A 16,930-nucleotide genomic window follows, 5' to 3' on the forward strand; every position below is an offset into this window, starting at 1 on the left:
CCAGCTTGAAATACTTCATAGTCTGGTGACATTCAAAATCGTAGTGTGAGCACAAACTGCACCAGGGAAAAAATAGGAAGGGTGATCAAAAATCCCTGGTGCAAAAAAGAAAAAAGAGAAGTAACATCAGATGAGACAGCCACTGCAACAACATAGCTGCAGCCTAAAGTTCTAGTCACCTCATTTTCTCCACCTGTGGACCTTCTTGAACATTCACTTACCACAGCCTTGTGCTAAGTACACTCTTTCTGCTCAGTCTTATCACACCTCATTATTTTTTTCAAAGACAGAGAGTCCAACAAATATTATTACAGTTCAAAACATACAACTGATTCCAGATCAAAATGATACGTATTCTTAGCAAATGAGAAAAAATTACATCAGTGTTGCAAGAAACTGACAAAAGTATTCTGACTCAATAAACGCAGACTGCTTAAGAAAAACATGCATAAAAATAAAAAAAGAAAGGATGCAATTGGTTGAGTGCCAGCTAGTGAATGTTTTAAAGCTGTTTAAAGCTGTATTATAAACTATTAGAAAGTAAAGAGAATGCTATACATACTCAATATATTCTTTTTTGTTCTCATTCGTTACAACCATTTCAGATCCATTTGGCTTCAAATCTACTTGGTATGTCTGCAATAGAAATGAAAAAAATTGTATTTTATTACCCAGAGTTGTAAATCAAGCATACATATCAACTGTTCTCCATTTCTCTCCAATAATGTGTTTCTACAGTGTAAACTGCAACATGCAAAGATGTGTTGTAACACAGCAACCTTCTTTAATTCCAGCTCTTTATAGACTGAAAGCACTTCTGCTGTCCTTAACTTCAGAGAGCGTTCAAACCTTCACATCCAGTCATTCTTCTTGGCTTTACCTTTTTTATCTATGTCACTGGAGGGATGCACAGAAAAAGAAACAAATCCTCCAATCTCAAGCCATGATCACAGCAGATCATGCATGAGAAGGTAGTGCGCACTAGTCTGGCAGTGATCAACTAGACCAAGGAGTGAATGGTGGAGTCAGACCTCAAAGATCTACTGTGTAACAAAAGTGAATTTAAATGGACTGGAAAGCCTAAGAAAAGTGCTGACAACAAATGGGAGGTATCAAGGGGTTAGAACAGAAGTGCCTGGAGGACTGCGTTAGCAAAGCACGGTCTGTATTCAGAAGTTATGTCTCAAGTGAAATGTTAAATGAAGATGAGGATACCAGCCCAAAAGGGGTTTAGAAGGCCAGGGCCCTTAGGTCACTAGGTATTTTTTACATGACTTGCTTCAAGTCACTCAATAGGCAAATCGAGACTAAGTGAATCAAATCCTGAATTACAGCATGAACCTCATTAGTGACATTAACTGTCTTAGTCCTATGTGCTAAACTGACAGACCAGGCAGTGGCTTTGCAGATCTTTTGGACAGAAACTCCTTCAAAACAAGCAGCAATTGTAGTGACAGCTATGAAAGACTGCACTTTAGATGGCCTTGGCAGAAGCTTCCCAGTCTGGGTATAACAAAGGTAAACAGACATATACAGTTTGCATAGTGACAGGGTATCTTCCCTTTCATTCAAAAGAAATTTTGTGAAACAGAAAGGTTGTGATAGCATAATAAAGCATGACTTCCTTTTCGATATTATGCAAAACAGTCTTCTCCATCTTAGCCTGCTTCAAGATTACAATGGTAATTGAACTAATGAACTAACTAATTCAAACACAAATTCTGGCTAAGCTTTAGAAAGAAACTTCAGACTATTTTGATGGGGCATTCTGTGTATGGAAGACCAAATGCAGCTTCTGACAATAACTGCCTCAAAAGTTCAGAAATGCTTATGGCTAAATTAATAAAAATCATAAGTAAAAATGAGAAATTTCAGAGCACAATTAGTCAAGAGGTTCAAATGGAGAAAGACTGAAATGTCTGAATACAAAAGTGAAATCCCAGATGGTGACATGTTTGTGTCTGTGGCCCAGCAATGAAAGGACAAATACTTTTAATGACAATATCAGAAGATTGCAACAACCCCCAGCCACCAAACACACACACCATGTGATTGGATCTATGTACCAATACTGACTGTACAGTGTAGCATAAGAGGTCTGCTGAACTTTTCAGGTGCCACCTTTGAAATGAAATGTTAAACCAAGGTCCCTTCTCATGGCACTTATGGGGAAAAAAGTAGGGGTTATCTAGTCTTAACAACCAAAAGAGAATCATACTGTAGCAATCAAAGAGATGAAAGTTATTGCAACTTCACACTTAACAGATAGAATATACTGAAATGCCTAAATCAAGGCTACTGTATACATTTTCGGGTTTCTTATTATGAAATACGTAAATGCATATTACTAACCGTGTCATCCATAAATTATTCATAAGTTTATTCTCTCTGCAAGTACAGAATTTTCATTTCTGTAATTTACACCATGTATAATTTTCAATGCTGTTAATTTTAGTACATTGTATACAAGTACTTTTTTAATCTGTTTTACAAACCTTTGTAGTATTTTATAATACACAAACACATATAATAATTTCTTCATTTAACACTCTTAAAATAAACTTTTCTCTAATACATTCATATTTCATATTGTTTCCGCAGGTAAACTGCAATGTTTTAAGTCTCCAAATTAAATCTGATATCATTACTTTTGATAGTAATTTCCTTTTTCTGTCTTTACCCTTGTCTATGTTTTCTCTGCAAATACTCATACCCTGGTTTCATATACAAACTGGGTAAAATTCCAAGGCAGCACACTTTCCTAGAAGGATTATTCCTGAGGGAATCACAGACAGTGGTGCAATTTGCTAACCATTCTGAGAGTCTAGTCAAATACCAGTTTCCACTTAATTTTTGTTAAAGATTTATTTGACCTCATCAGTATATCCTATTACATTTCTCTTCCTCTCTTGCAGCTTTCTATACAAAACTTTACTTTCTACTTGGGGGGGGGGGGGACTCCTCAGCTCAGCTTCATTATCTCTCATATTCTGCCACACCTTAAGAAAAAAACATGTCTGTGCTACTCACAGGCTATGTAATTTACAGGTCCATCATCCCATCATAACCTTCATATACAATACAAACAGAATTAGAAGTCCATTTTAACCCGTTCCCGAAAATATCAGCTGAAATAGTTAATGCTATAAGCATCCCAGAACTGCATATATACCCCAGCAAAACAGCTACCTATACATATCAAGAGTTTTCACTAAACAGTTCTACCCACAGAAGAATCACTTTCTTCATCATTCTAAGAACCTATACCAATTCTTCCATTATTAACACATACTATACAGATCTAATACTTAAAAAAAAAAGAAGTTATGTACTTACCATAACGTTCTATCTGTGATGCACATTTTCATTCTTCCTCAACAGATGGGTTCAGATCTGACACTCTGATCCAACTTGGCTGTTACAGTAGCTCGTGGCCACCAACACACTCTCGAGTTCCTTTCCTACCCATAATACAATATGCCTAATGTCCCTCAGATCATATTTACAGTCTGAGAGAGAGAGCTATGAAAGAAACACAAGGGGCATATGGTGTACCTAAGGGTCTTATTCCTCCAAAAGTCATTTGTGAAAAATGGAGGGGGATGTGGGGGAGTTGAGGAAGAATGAAAATGGACAATACAGATGGACAGTTGTGGTACATACATAGGTTCATAGGTAGATACTAGGCTATCGGCCCAAGGGCCTACATAAGCCTAGCCAACAAGATTCCCTGGCTTACACCACCCAAGAAAGTTATTTTCCTGTGCCACTGTCGAGCAGAGACACAGAAGTGATCCCCGGGGTGTATTTCCTATTTCCCATCCACTCATCAAGATTTGAAGAGTGCTAATGAAGAACTTTGCTTGACATAGATGGGTAGCCTGTTCCAGAGTATGGGAAGTCTCTGGGACAGGAATCTATCCCTCCAGCATGTCCTGTTTATTGTGGTGACAAGGTTTAGGTCCCTAGAGCGTGTAGCTCGGAGGGATTGCGATTTCTTTAGGTGTAGCATGTCCAACAGCTCTGGGTTTGATATCGCTTTATACGTTAGGCAGAGATCACCTCGGAGTAGGCGATATGCTACGGAGAAAAGCTGGAGTCTTTTGAGACGGTCAGTGTAGGGCATTTGTTTGAGGCCAGTAATCCTCTTTGTGAGGTACTTCTGTGGCCTTTCCAGCTGCTGCAGATGTCTTGTGAGGTACATTCCAAAAGGGGCACTGTACTCTATGATGGGTCTAATAAGTATCGAGTAGAGGGGAACAATGACCTCTTTTTTCCTGGATGAGAACCCTTTTATGATGAGGTATGCCACGTAGAAGGACTTCCTGACTACTGTGGCGAAGTGACTATCAAAGGAGAGACTACTGTCCACCTGGGTCCCAAGGTCTCTTATCACACATTCGGTGTTAAGTAGATTGCTGCCTATGTGGTAGTTCATGGGTACAGAGTTTTTACCAAAGGGGATGACACTGCACTTTTTGGCATTGAGCTTGAGGCCATGGCTCTGACACCAGGCATTTGTCTCAACGAAGCCCTTCTGTAGGATGTCTACATCATTTGTGGACTTGACTATGGCTCCTAGTTTGCAGTCATCTGCAACTTCGTTAGCCAGAGGCCTTCTGTGTTAGCCTGTACTTCAGAGAAGTAGATATCAAACAGGAGAGGTCCCAGGACGGAACCCTGTGGTACTCCACTTGTCACTGCTTTGAGGTCAGATTTGGAGTCTGCAACTTTTACAGTGTGGGTTCTGTCAGTGAGCAAATTGGCAACCCATCTTGTGATGTAGGGATTTATACCTAGTTTAGTGAGTTTAGCTATAATTCCAGAATGGGGGATGGTGTCGAAAGCCATGATGAGGTCAAGATAGGCTGTGTGAATCACCTTACCCTCATCTACGGCTTTGGTGACTGCCTCAAAGTAGTCGATCAGGTTCAGGAGGCATGATCTGCCTTTCACAAACCCGAACTGTGTGGGATCCAGAGTTTGGAGGTTACCAATGTCTTTGTTTATGAGTTCCATGATGATATGTTCCATGGCCTTGCAGACCAGGCTCATTAGGCTAATAGGTCGATAGTTCCCAGGATCAGTGGTGGCTCCCCCTTTGTGGAGTGGGATAACTGTTGCTGTGGGCCATTCAGTGGGCACAAAGCCTGATGTCTGATACATAACTTCTTTATCTGATGCTGTCAATTTTTATTCATTCCTCAACGGATGGGACAGAGTCCTCAGCTACCTAAATTCCTGTGTGGACTCTAATGAAGAATATTCCTGAATATGGTTCAGCCAAAGGCCACTCTTCCCCTGGAGACCAGATCTAGTTTGTAATGAGTGATAACGGTATGAGGATTTGACCAGATAGCGACCCACATATATCGTCCATGAATGCTATAGACTGGAATGCAGTGGAAGCAGCCACAGATCTTGCTGAATGAGCCTTTAATGGTGTTGGTAATGGGAGATTCCCTTTACTGTAGACAAATAAAATGCAATCCATCAAAACCAGCTGGCTAGTTACCTTTGTAATTGATTCGTCCAACTTGTTATGTGCAAATGCAACAAACAGCTGATCTGTCTTTCTAATCAGTTTTGTTCTGTGCAGGTAGAAATGCAGTTGTCTATGAACATCCAGTTAAGTGCAGCATATATTCTCCTTTATTTGTAAGGTTTGGGAAGAATACTGGCAGGTTAACAGCCTGGTTAATGCTGGATCCTGAAACCACCTTAGGTAGGAAGGAAGGATTGGTACATAAAGTGACCCTGTCCTTGTGGAAAATCAAATATGGGGGCTTAGAAGACAATGCTTGGAGTTCAGAAACTCTTGTAGCAGATATAAATGCAACTAAAAAGACAGTATTTCAGGTCAATAATTTTAAATCACATTTAGCTGCAGGTTCAAAGGTTGTTGTTTTTCTTTCAGCTTTTCCCAGTTAGGGGTCGCCACAGCGGAACTCTGGTCCGCTAATGATTGGCAGTCGATTTTTATGGTGCCGAGGTGCCAGCAGGACACCCAACCTTCAATGAAGGCACGCCCGTTCATGCATGACTTTCGAACACCACTCGACCGTGGGGAGGACATGCAGACTCCACACAGAAGGCACTCCAGCCAAGAATTGAACGGGAGAACCTCTTGCTGTGAGGTGACAATGCTACTGCTACTGCTGCACCACTGTGACTTCAGGTTCAAAGGTAGACTGTGCTGTGTTAATTCTTGCAGCACCAAATTTAAATCCCTTGGTGGTATAGGGTCTTTATAAAGAGGTCTAAGTAGAAGAGTATCTTTCAAAAAGGCTTTGCATAGTTTAAAGGAAGCCAGAGAGGAATTCTGAAACCCCACACAAAAGTTCGAAACGGCTGCATGCTGGACTTTAATAGTCAATGAACCAGCACCGTCATTAAATAAACTCAATAAAAATTCAAGAACAGAATGTATCAGGGCTGAGAAGGGGTCTACCTGATTCTGCTCTGCCAATAAATGAATCTTCTCCACTTCTGCATAATTTTTCTCGTAGAGGGTTTATGGGAAGATAAAAGAATGGAATGGACAGGCGAAAAGAGCATAGGTTGCCTGGCTATTAATGGAATTGGAGAAACCATGCAGTCAGTTTGAGGTGTGATATGTCTGGGTGAATTATGCCTGTCGGGTGAGAAAGAAGGTCAGCAGTCAGATCCAGAATCCAAGGCTGATACACAAGACGAGGCCAAAGGAAGGGGAACCACATTTGTTGAGGCCAGTAAGGTGCAATGAGGATGACTCTGCTCTTCAACCTGGCTGCTTTCTTGAAGAAATTAGGAATTAAAGGAGTCAGGGATAAGTGTTGCAATTAGAAAGTCATTGGAAGAAATTGCCCATTGCCACATCCTCAGGGCTTCTCGACACACGGGGTAAGATCTGGTTCCTCCTTGTTTGCTTATGTACCAAACTACTGACATGTTGTCTGTTTGGAATGCAATCGTTCTGAAAGGGAGAAAGTTTTAGCATTCTTGCAGTGCCAAAAGCACTGCTATTATTTTCCAGAACATTGACATGCAAGTTGGCCTCCTTGGGGTACCAAGTGCCTTGGACAGTCTTCCCCAGAAAATGTCCCCCCTACCCAATCTGGTAAGCATCTGTGGTTTCTGTAGCCTTGGGCTGAGGAAAAATAAAAGGACAGCCTAGCAACAGTTGTGACTGTATTCACCAGGAAAAATACCTCTTGCACACCTGAGTTATTCTTATCTTCGTCAATACAGACTGAGACACAACTGACCATGGTGTTTGCAGCATCCACTGTAGAATTCTCATACATCTTGCTAAAGAACTAAGACTATTGCTGCTGACATTGATGCCAGGGCTTGCAGAATCGATCGGGCTGAAATTTTGGTACTACAAATTATTTTCTTGAACAGATTTCTTATTGTTTGTACTCTTGAAAGGGGAAGAGATGCTACAATATATACTGTGTTGAACATTGCTCATATGAATTCTAATGACTGAGTCATTTATAATTGTGACTTGTTGTGACTGATGGTTATTCCAAGATTTAAACAAGTCTGCAACACTAGGTCTTGTGCTTGTATCAGCTGATGTCTGGTCAGAGTGGTAATGAGCCAGTCGTCCAAATACAGAAACACCCAGAATCTCTGCAGTATCAAGTGAGATGCTACTACTGCCATACACTTTGTGAACACCCTGGGGGCTGTGGTGAAGCCAAAGGGCAGTGCTCAGAACTGATAATGACTGGCTCCCATCCAGAAACGTAAGTACCTTCTGGATCGTCAGTTAATTTTCCTGTTATAGTACGTGTCCTGAAGGTCTATTGAGCACATCCAATCGTCCTTGTTCAGAACCGTGACCATTTGGAACTTAGTGTGTTGAACTGATTTGTTCAACACACTGAGATCTAAAATCGATCTCCAGTCCCCTTTTTTTTGGCACTACAAAGAAACGTGAGAAAGTTCTGGATTGTATTTAGTCTGGAGGGACCTCTTGGATGGCTCTTCTTCTAGAAACTTTTAACTTTCCAGTGCTGTTGCTTCCCTCTGACTGAGTGAAACATTGGGAATTTTCCTTGGTAAGGGGGTGGAATGGAAAAGGGAATAATATAACCTCTGGAAATGATTCTCTGTATCCAATTATCCTTTGTTATCTTTAGCCAGGCTTCCTGGTGCAGAGATAAGTGACCCCAAATGCCTCCAGAGGAAGGCAATCAGGCCTCCTTTCAGGAGCACTAAAAGGATCTGTTGGAAAATGTATCTCTAGACCCTTGGTTCTGTGGGCCTCCTTTTCCATTATCACCCCCCGCCTCTGGGAGAACTACCTCCATGTGTGTCCTGGAAAGGACCCAGAGACTTCCTGAACCACTTCTTTCAACCTCCCCTGTTGATTCCTGGAAAAGGCCCGTTGAGGGTTCAAAAAACATAACTGTAGATATGGTCTTTCTGTCCTTCTCAAACCTGGAGAGCGTGTCTTTTACTGTGGGGCCAAACAAAGAAGAAGCACTGATGAAGGATGACTTGATGGGCTCCTGAAATCATAGAGGTGCATCCAAGCATACCTCCTGATGGAAATACCTAAACCCACCACAGCCCTCGAGTTGGCTTCTGCAGCATGCAAGATGAGCAACATGGATAAATTTGCAATAGACTGAAGGGTAGCCAACTGTGAGGCCATAGCAGTGGCCCCTGAAAGGGAAACTGAAAGTTCCTTAATCAACTCCCTTTGCAATCTTGTGAAGTGTGCCAAGTAGTTCAGTGATCGGACAGCAAGTGTTGCTGAAGCAAAAACTCCCTTTCCAATACTGTCCAGAGCCCAACATTCTCTACTGGGGGGATGGACAGTAGAACTCTGTTCTACAAATTCCTTCTTGGTAGCTGCTGCCACAGCCATTGCATCAACTGGTACACCAATGTTCTCTTCCTATCAGTGAAACCAGAATCCTGTCTGGTCTCTTGGGGATCGGCTCAATCATATCAAGTGCCTTCCATGCCCACTGAGAAAGTAAATCACTAAGTTCATCAGCAAGCGGAGTGACCCAGGAAGTAGATTGGCCAGTCCCACAAGCTTCCAGAAATGGTGACGCCTCAAGAGTTGGGTTTTGGGAAGACCAACCTCCCTTCTGCTTAAGGATGTCTTTGAATGAGATGTCATCGACTGGTAATTTGGGAGACCCTTCGCCCTCATTAAAGTCAGTATCCTCAGTGACGGACTCCTGGGGAGAGTCTAAGTGCCTTCTCTTACATGTCTTCTTCCTAGGGACTTCTTCAGTGGGATGATCTGGAAAAGTATCACAAGAGATGAGAATACCCAGCTAGGTGGTCTGGAAACTTTGGGCTGGCTGCCCCATGGAGTAGAATGCTGAAGATCACGATGTAAAGTCAGCTGAGAGGTCAAGGGTGGAACTGACGGAGAAGGACCCATCTAACTTGCTGTAGTAGAGAAAACCCTTTTCACAACCTTGAAAGCAGACCACTCAGGACAGAATGAAGGCAATGGAGCAGAGAAAACAAGTTTTTGGTCTGCCACCCCTCTCTGCTCCAAGAGCTGTTCACCTGAGGAAGAACCCTGAGCCGAAATGCCCAATGCTGAAGGTCCAAGAGGAAGAGACCGCTCCAAAAACCTTGGAGTTGATCCTTTCCCCTTGGATCAGACATGGAAGTTCTGGCTCTGAGAGACATCCAGATCTGAAGAAATCGGGGCTCTTGCACTCATAGTACTTGGACCGGAAGACAATGATCTGTTTGGATCCAACACAGAAGAGCCTGGAACACTCAGCTCCGAAGACTCTAACACCATAGGTTGGGTCAGAAGAGGAGGTGTTGTCGTTGGAGTAGTAGATGTTCAGTGTTCCTGACCCAAGGGGGTAGGAATTGTGAAGACTCCCTTCTGAAACTGTTCCATGAAGAATCTCATCATCCTTTCCACATCTGCCTCTGTAAGACTTCTGGAGGAATGAGAGGACACCACTGAAGGAGACTTAGAGTGCTGCTCCAGAAAAGGGAAGGGCACCCTGAAAGGTACTGGATCCACTCTGGTGAAATGTACAGTGTGAGGCAATGGCTTAGGATCTGGGGATGTCAGATATGAAGAAAACGTTGTTGGATCCAAAGTCGTTGGACTAGAGGAATACTTGGTCAGATCTGAAGATGGTCGGATCCCAGAAGACTTTGTATCCCATTTCTTCCTATTTTTCTCGGCTCAGAGGACATGGAAACCGAAGAATCCACAGATCTTGACCTTTTTGAATGATCTTTGGCTTTAATTTTTGAGACTGAACTCCAGTTAAAGCTTCAGAGAATGGAGTTGGAAGCATACCCTTTAAGGTTAGTTTATTTTTTCTCTCTGTTAAACCCTTTGGATTGAATCCAAGACAAACATCGCAATCTTGATCTAGGTGTTCCGCAACTAAACAATAAACACACACACATACAGAGTGTGGGCATCTGAAAAAGACATTTTATGACCACATCTCTCACACTTTTTAAATCCGTTCTCAGACATTATGCATGAAAAAATCAAACCAAACAGCAGGAACTGGGAACAACAACACTACAACTATCAACAGACGGAAAAAAAAGCCAGCAAAAGTACAGTAACAGATTTTTTTCTTTAACAAGAACAGAAAGAAAAAATGAGAAGGGAATACCAACCACCCTGTTGGGAAAAGGTAAATGAGGGTAGGAAAGGTTTACCAACAATGGTAGCATAGAATACACTGGTAAGTATAAAAAGGAAAACGATGTAATTAAGGTTAGCAAAAACTCTTAAAATATGAAGTAAAGTTTGTAATAGAAAGAGTTTAACCAAAAGCTAACTTTTAAAAATAAACTTTTTCAGAAATTTCACTTGTCTCAAACAAATCACCAGAGAGCTGCAGTCAACCATGTCTAGTCACGAAAGAGGGAAATGAGATTCTGAGGGACATTAGACATAGTGCATTATGGGTGGGAAAGGAGCTCGAGAGCTTGTTGTGGCCACGAGCTAGTGTGCCGGATCTACACCCATCTGTTAAGGAATGAATGAAAATTTACATCATCAGATCTAAACTTAGTACTAGAAAAATTGATATTCCCTTGGATGATTTAATTTACCATAACACTGACATATTTCTTATTGCTTAGTAATCCAGATTAAAAAAAAATAGTTTAAGGGTACTTAACAGAATCATAGCTATTTTATTTATTTATTTATATTTATTTAACAGGGTCAGCACTGAACTCCAAGTAAAGTATTTACAACAGTCTATAATGCTCTAGCTTAAAACAGACTTTCAATCTTATAGGTTGATAGGTAGGGTACTAGGTTATCTGCCCAAAGGCATTTATAAGACTAGCCGGAATGTGTTGGCTTTCGCTGCCTCCTTAGATTAGTTCCCTGTGCCACTGTCCAGCACAGCCATTGAAGTGATCCCTTGGGTAAACTTCCTGTTTCCCATCCACTCGTCAAGGTTTCTCTTGGAGAGGGTTAGCGAGGAGCTCTGCTTAATGTAGATTGGAATCTTGTTCCAGAGCACGGGAAGTCTCTGGGACAGGAATCTATCCTTCCAGCATGTCCTATTTATTGTTGTGGTCAGGTTTAGATCCCTGGAGCATGTGGCTTGAGGGGATATGGTTTTCTTTAGGTGGAGCATGTCCATCAATTCTGGGTTGGACACGGCCTTGTATGTCAAGCAGAGATCACCTCCGAGTAGGCAGTATGCAACCGAGTACAGCTGGAGTTTCTTCAGTTGAGCAGCATAGGGCATCTGCTTGAGGCCAGTGATCCTCTTGGTGAGGTACTTCTGTGGTCTTTCCAGTTGTTGCAGGTGTCTTGTAAGGTACATCCCAAATGGGGCATTGTACTCTATGATGGGTCTGATGAGTGATGCGTAGAGGGGCCCAATGACCTCTTTCGATCTCTATGCAAACCCTTTTGTGATTAGGTGGGCTACATAGAAGGATTTTCTAACCACTTTGGCAATGTGATTATCAAAGGAGAAGTTACTATCTACATGGGTCCCCAGATCCCTTATTACATCTTCCATATTTAGGGGGCTACCACTTATGTGACAGTTTGTGGGTACTTTGTTTTTTCCAAAGGGGATGACTATGCACTTTTTGGCATTTAGCTTGAGGCCATGGTTTTGACACCAAGTAGCTGTCTCAGTGAGACCCTTTTGGAGGATGTCAGTGTCAGCTGGAGAGTCAATTATAGCCCCTAGTTTGCAGTCGTCTGCGAACTTGGTCAGCCATAGTCCTCCTGTGCTTGCATGTACATCTGAGATGTATATGCCAAACAGGAGGGGTCCTATTACTGATCCCTGGGGAATGCCACTTGTAACTGGTTTAGAGTCAGACCTAGCTCCCGCAACTCTTACCATGTGGGTTCTGTCCATGAGCCAGTTGAGAAACCATCTTGTGACGTAGGGGTTTATGTTCAGGCTGATGAGCTTGTCTATAATACCTGAGTGGGGAATGGTGTTGAAGGACTTTGCGAGGTCTAGGTAGGCTGTGTGGACCACCTTACCCACGTCTATAGCCTTGCTAACTGTCTCAAAGAAGTCCACCAGGTATAGCAGGCATGATCTGCCCTTAACAAAGCCGAACTGGGTAGGGTCCAGTGTTTGGAGGTTCCCAATGTCTCTGTTAATGAGATCCATGATGATGCACTCCATAGCTTTGCAGACCAAGCTAGTCAGGCTTATAGGGCGATAGTTCCCAGGGTCCATTGTGGCTCCACCTTTGTGGAGCAGAATAACTGTTGCTGTGCACCACTCTGTGGGCACATAGCCTGTGGAGAGGCTGAGTTTAAACAGTGTGTTTAGGTGAGGGGTTAGTTCATCTTTGAGCTCGTGTAGGACGCAGCCTGGGACACCGTCCAGTCCTATTGATGCTGCGTTTTTGGCTTTGGAGAGGGCTGTTTTAACCTGAGTCTCTGTGATTTCAGGGGCACTACATTCCTCTGGTATAGTTATGGGCCCTTTTGAGGGTGAGAGGGGGTGAAGTTTGCACTGAACCTGTCTGCCAGGATGTTGGCTATATCAGTTGGTTCAGTGTATTTTGTGCCATTCTGCACTAACTCCGAGCAGATCCGAGAATTGCCACTTAGATTCTTGACATAGCTAAAGAATGCCTTGTGGTTATCTTTGGAGTCCATGGCAATCTTTCTTTCGAAGCTAGCCTTGGATGATTTTATGAGCGAACATAGTTTCTTGCTGATACTGATCAGGGATGTCTTCCCTTCTTGGGATTTTACTCTTTTCTGTACTAGTTTCCTCCTTCTGTTGTATAGCTTGATTATGGCAGGGGTCCACCAGACTGGTTTCCTTTTCTTGGAGAAGTGAGTCTTGGTTTTGTTTGGGATAGCACGATCCATGCATTCTTCTAGGTGCCTGTAGAGTGCATTAGTAAAGGATTTTGCAGCTTGGACAGCGTTATCTTTTAGCATGGGGGCTTTGAAACTTCCCACCTTGGTCTTAAGTAACGTGAAGTTTGCTATTGAAAAGTTTTTCATGGTGGTTTCTTTGACCGGGGGGGTGGTGGTGGAATGTGGATATCCAGAGTGATTAGTTTATGGTCAGATCTAACCAATGAGGGGTTGACGTCCGGTGTGGAACACCGGTCACCCATGTTGGTGATGACCAGGTCCAATATGTTATCACCTCTGTTGGGGGTGTTGACCAGTTGATCCAGGGCATTTGAGTTTATAAATTCTAGGAAATGTTGGGCAAGGGAGTTTGTACTTGAGTAGTTCTCCCAATTAATGTTTGGGTAATTGAAATCACCCGATATCAGGGTATTTGCTAGGACCTTTATGTTTCCCAGTGTTTCCAGGAATGCGGAGTGGGGGTCCTAGGACATGGTGGGTGATCTGTAGCAAGCTATAATTTGAATAGCAGTTTTGCCCGTTGTTAGTTGCATGTGGATGATCTCTGAAGCATCATGCTGTGTCACTAACCTAGAGGTGTGGGTATCCTTGATGAATATGGATACTCCCCCGCCTTTTGTATTTCGGTCCGGGTTTTGTGGCCGAAATGTATGGTATGAGTTGTAGCCTGGTAGTGCTGGGGTGCTCTCTGAAGCCTTAAACTAGGTTTCTGTTACTGCACATATATTGATTTTCTCCATACTCAGGAGTGCCTCGAGTGCGTGCATTTTGAGGTTTAGACTTCTGGCATTGAGTAACATTACCCTCAGGTTTTTTTTTACTTGTGCTATTTACGGCAGTGGGTTTGTCTTTTGAGCCTGGCCTAAAAAATGCACTATGGGAGTGGCAAGAGCCTTGGCCAGTATTCGAAAGCCTAAGGGTGACAGGTGCAAGCTGTCTCTAGTGAAGCAGCATGGCTTGTCGAGCATGTCATTCCAGGCTGATAGACACCGGATCCCCTTTGAATGCACCAGAAGCTTAGCCAATTGTTGAAATTGATATTTTTTTCTCTATACCGTGGTATCATTCTTGGTGAGGGCAGGATGCTACTCAGGATCAGGGTCATACCGGCCTGGGCTACATGATCAGAGAGCTTTACATATTAAGAGGACAGTTGCATCTTTTACTAACTCTGGGACATCTCAGTCAAGTATCATTAAATACTTCAAAATAAACAACAAACAGAAATTAAGATATTCTGCAAAGCCTTATGAAATTCAGCTGCAAAGACAAATGGTCCAGAAATGTTAATGTTTTTTAATGGCTAATAATCTTTATAACATTATGTGACAAATACAGATCACTGTCATACTGCAAACATTGCTTTTTGGATGAATTATGTATCCATTTTTTTGTAATCAGTTTGATCTTTATACCCAACTATTGTTCTACAGTTTTCAGAAACATGCCACAATTGTGTTTTGTAGTGAGTTGTGAATTTTGATTTGTACTGAGCTGTGATCTGAAGTTATTACTGTTAACACTTAACAGTAATATGTAATTTAAAAACATAAACATCTGTGTGTGTATGTGCAAAAATGGGAAAAGGGGCTGTGGATTGATGGATATGTACATACACATATAAACACACACACACATATATATATTACACACACACACACACACACACACTGCATTTTGTCCTTTCCCGCGTTAGAAATACCTTATTTTGCTACAATAATAAGTTCTGTTTCTCAATGCAGTTTGAGTTTTTTTCAGGTGTTTCAGCTTTCCAACTAACAATATATTTTCATAATTTACACTTAAAAATTTACTAAGCTCAATTATCTGATTATCTAATTTTAACTGTAATTTCCTTGATTATTTTTAACAATCAGAATTGAGTTGCATTAAACACATTGTAGCTTGCTATAGATCCCCCACCACACCCCAAGATTCTCACTACACCTATTTAAACATATTGGAAAATATTAAGATACAACCAAACACCCTAATACTGGGTGATTTCAACTACCCTGCCATTAACTGGGAAAACTACTTGGAATTCATTCAACACCCTGGATCAACTAATCCATTGTCCCACCAGGGCCTCCAATATCCTAGACCTGGTCATTACCAACATCGGAGATAGATGGTCCACACCAGTGGTCACCCCTTCATTGGTCAGATCTGACCATAAGCAAATCACCCTTGACATCCACATCCCACCCTACCCCCCAGTAAGGAAACCTCCGTAAAAAAATTACGCCAAAGCCAACTTCATGCTACTGAAGTCAGAAGTGACAAACCTCATGACACTCAAGGCGACGGGGATCTGAAAGTTCGACTGCTGAATCCTACACTAAAGTACTGTACAAGCACATCCACTCGTGCATGAATCGTGCCATCCCAAATAGAACCAAGATGCTGTCCTCCAAAAAAAGGAAGCCAATCTGGTGGTCCCCTGCTATAAACAAACTATACAACAGAAGGAAGAAACTGTTGCAGAAAAGAGGAAAATCCCAGGATGCAAAAAAACTCCCTCACCAGCTTCAATAACAAGCTGAGATCCCTCATAAAATCCTCAAAAGCTAGTTACGAAAATAAAATTGCCAAAGATTCCAAAGACAACCACAAGGCAGGCAAAAAGACAAACTTTCAAACCCTAATGAACTGGAGGGCTGTGCCCCCACACCCCTCTAACTAAATATACCAAGTCTGAGATCACTCTACATTGGGGAAAAGGGAAAATTCCCAATAATGGCCAAGCAAATTTTTTCCCTGTGAACATCAGGTGTTCATACAGCTGATGCTTTGAGGTTCTAATATAGACCCGATGTGAAAGGTTGGTATGCAGAGTGGTGGTTCAGGTGAGGTATGAGGAGGCAATATTTGGGAGAGTGGGGGTTGGGGAGGAAATTTAAGCATTCACTGAGGAACTCTAAGTCAGATAGCTTCCCTGAGAGAAACAGTTGGCATCTTTTTGATGAGGGCTACGTTAGGTGGACCTATCTGTTAAATGGTTAATAAGTTTACATAGCTGTTTTGATAAGTGAATAGCTGGATTTTAAGAACTGCAGAGCGAGCACCCTTTGTGTCTTGTGGTTTCTTGGGTTAATAAATGTGTCTCAATTTTTGGGAGAGGGTGTGCATTTCCAATCTTGCCAAGCTATATCTGTCTGTGATTTGAATTCATTTGCAACCCACTGTTTCTGAGTCCTTCTGAACAGTCTGGTTATCTTCTTGCAGGTGACAGAGTATCACAGTCAACAAGTTGTCATGGATTCTGGGTTTGAGTTTTGCATGAAGGATGGCCATCTGATCTTGTCTAGATTCTTTTTTAGTCAAGGTATGTGTTCTGAGATTTGCGTCGGAATGAAATTAACCTTAAAGGTTTTACATGGGACACAGTGGTATCATTGTTGCCTCGCAGCAAGAGGTTCTCCCGTTCGATTATCGGCTGGAGTGCGGGGAGTGCCTTCTGTGTGGAGTCTGCATGTCCTCCCCGCGGTTGGGCGGGCGTTTGAAAGACATGCGTAAATGGGGCATGCCTTCGTTGAAGGTTGAACGTCGAGCTGGCACCTCAGCGTTCATCAAAATCTACTGCCA

The 16,930-nt window shown here is 42.3% G+C and overlaps 1 protein-coding gene across 6 annotated transcripts in view; it reads right to left on the reverse strand.

Annotated features, from left to right (window-relative positions):
- Positions 1-16,930, reverse strand: part of NEDD4L (NEDD4 like E3 ubiquitin protein ligase) — a 3,335,946-nt gene that overhangs the window by 114,924 nt on the left and 3,204,092 nt on the right. For all 6 annotated transcript variants that reach the window (XM_044066167.1, XM_044066169.1, XM_044066164.1 and 3 more), the window contains one exon: positions 563-636. In XM_044066167.1, the coding sequence (XP_043922102.1) occupies positions 563-636 (74 nt within the window). The remainder of the gene's footprint in view (positions 1-562; positions 637-16,930) is intronic.

This window comes from Protopterus annectens, chromosome 1.part0 (genome assembly GCF_019279795.1).
Source record: "Protopterus annectens isolate FY-2018-M chromosome 1.part0, PAN1.0, whole genome shotgun sequence".
NCBI lineage: Eukaryota > Metazoa > Chordata > Ceratodontiformes > Protopteridae > Protopterus > Protopterus annectens.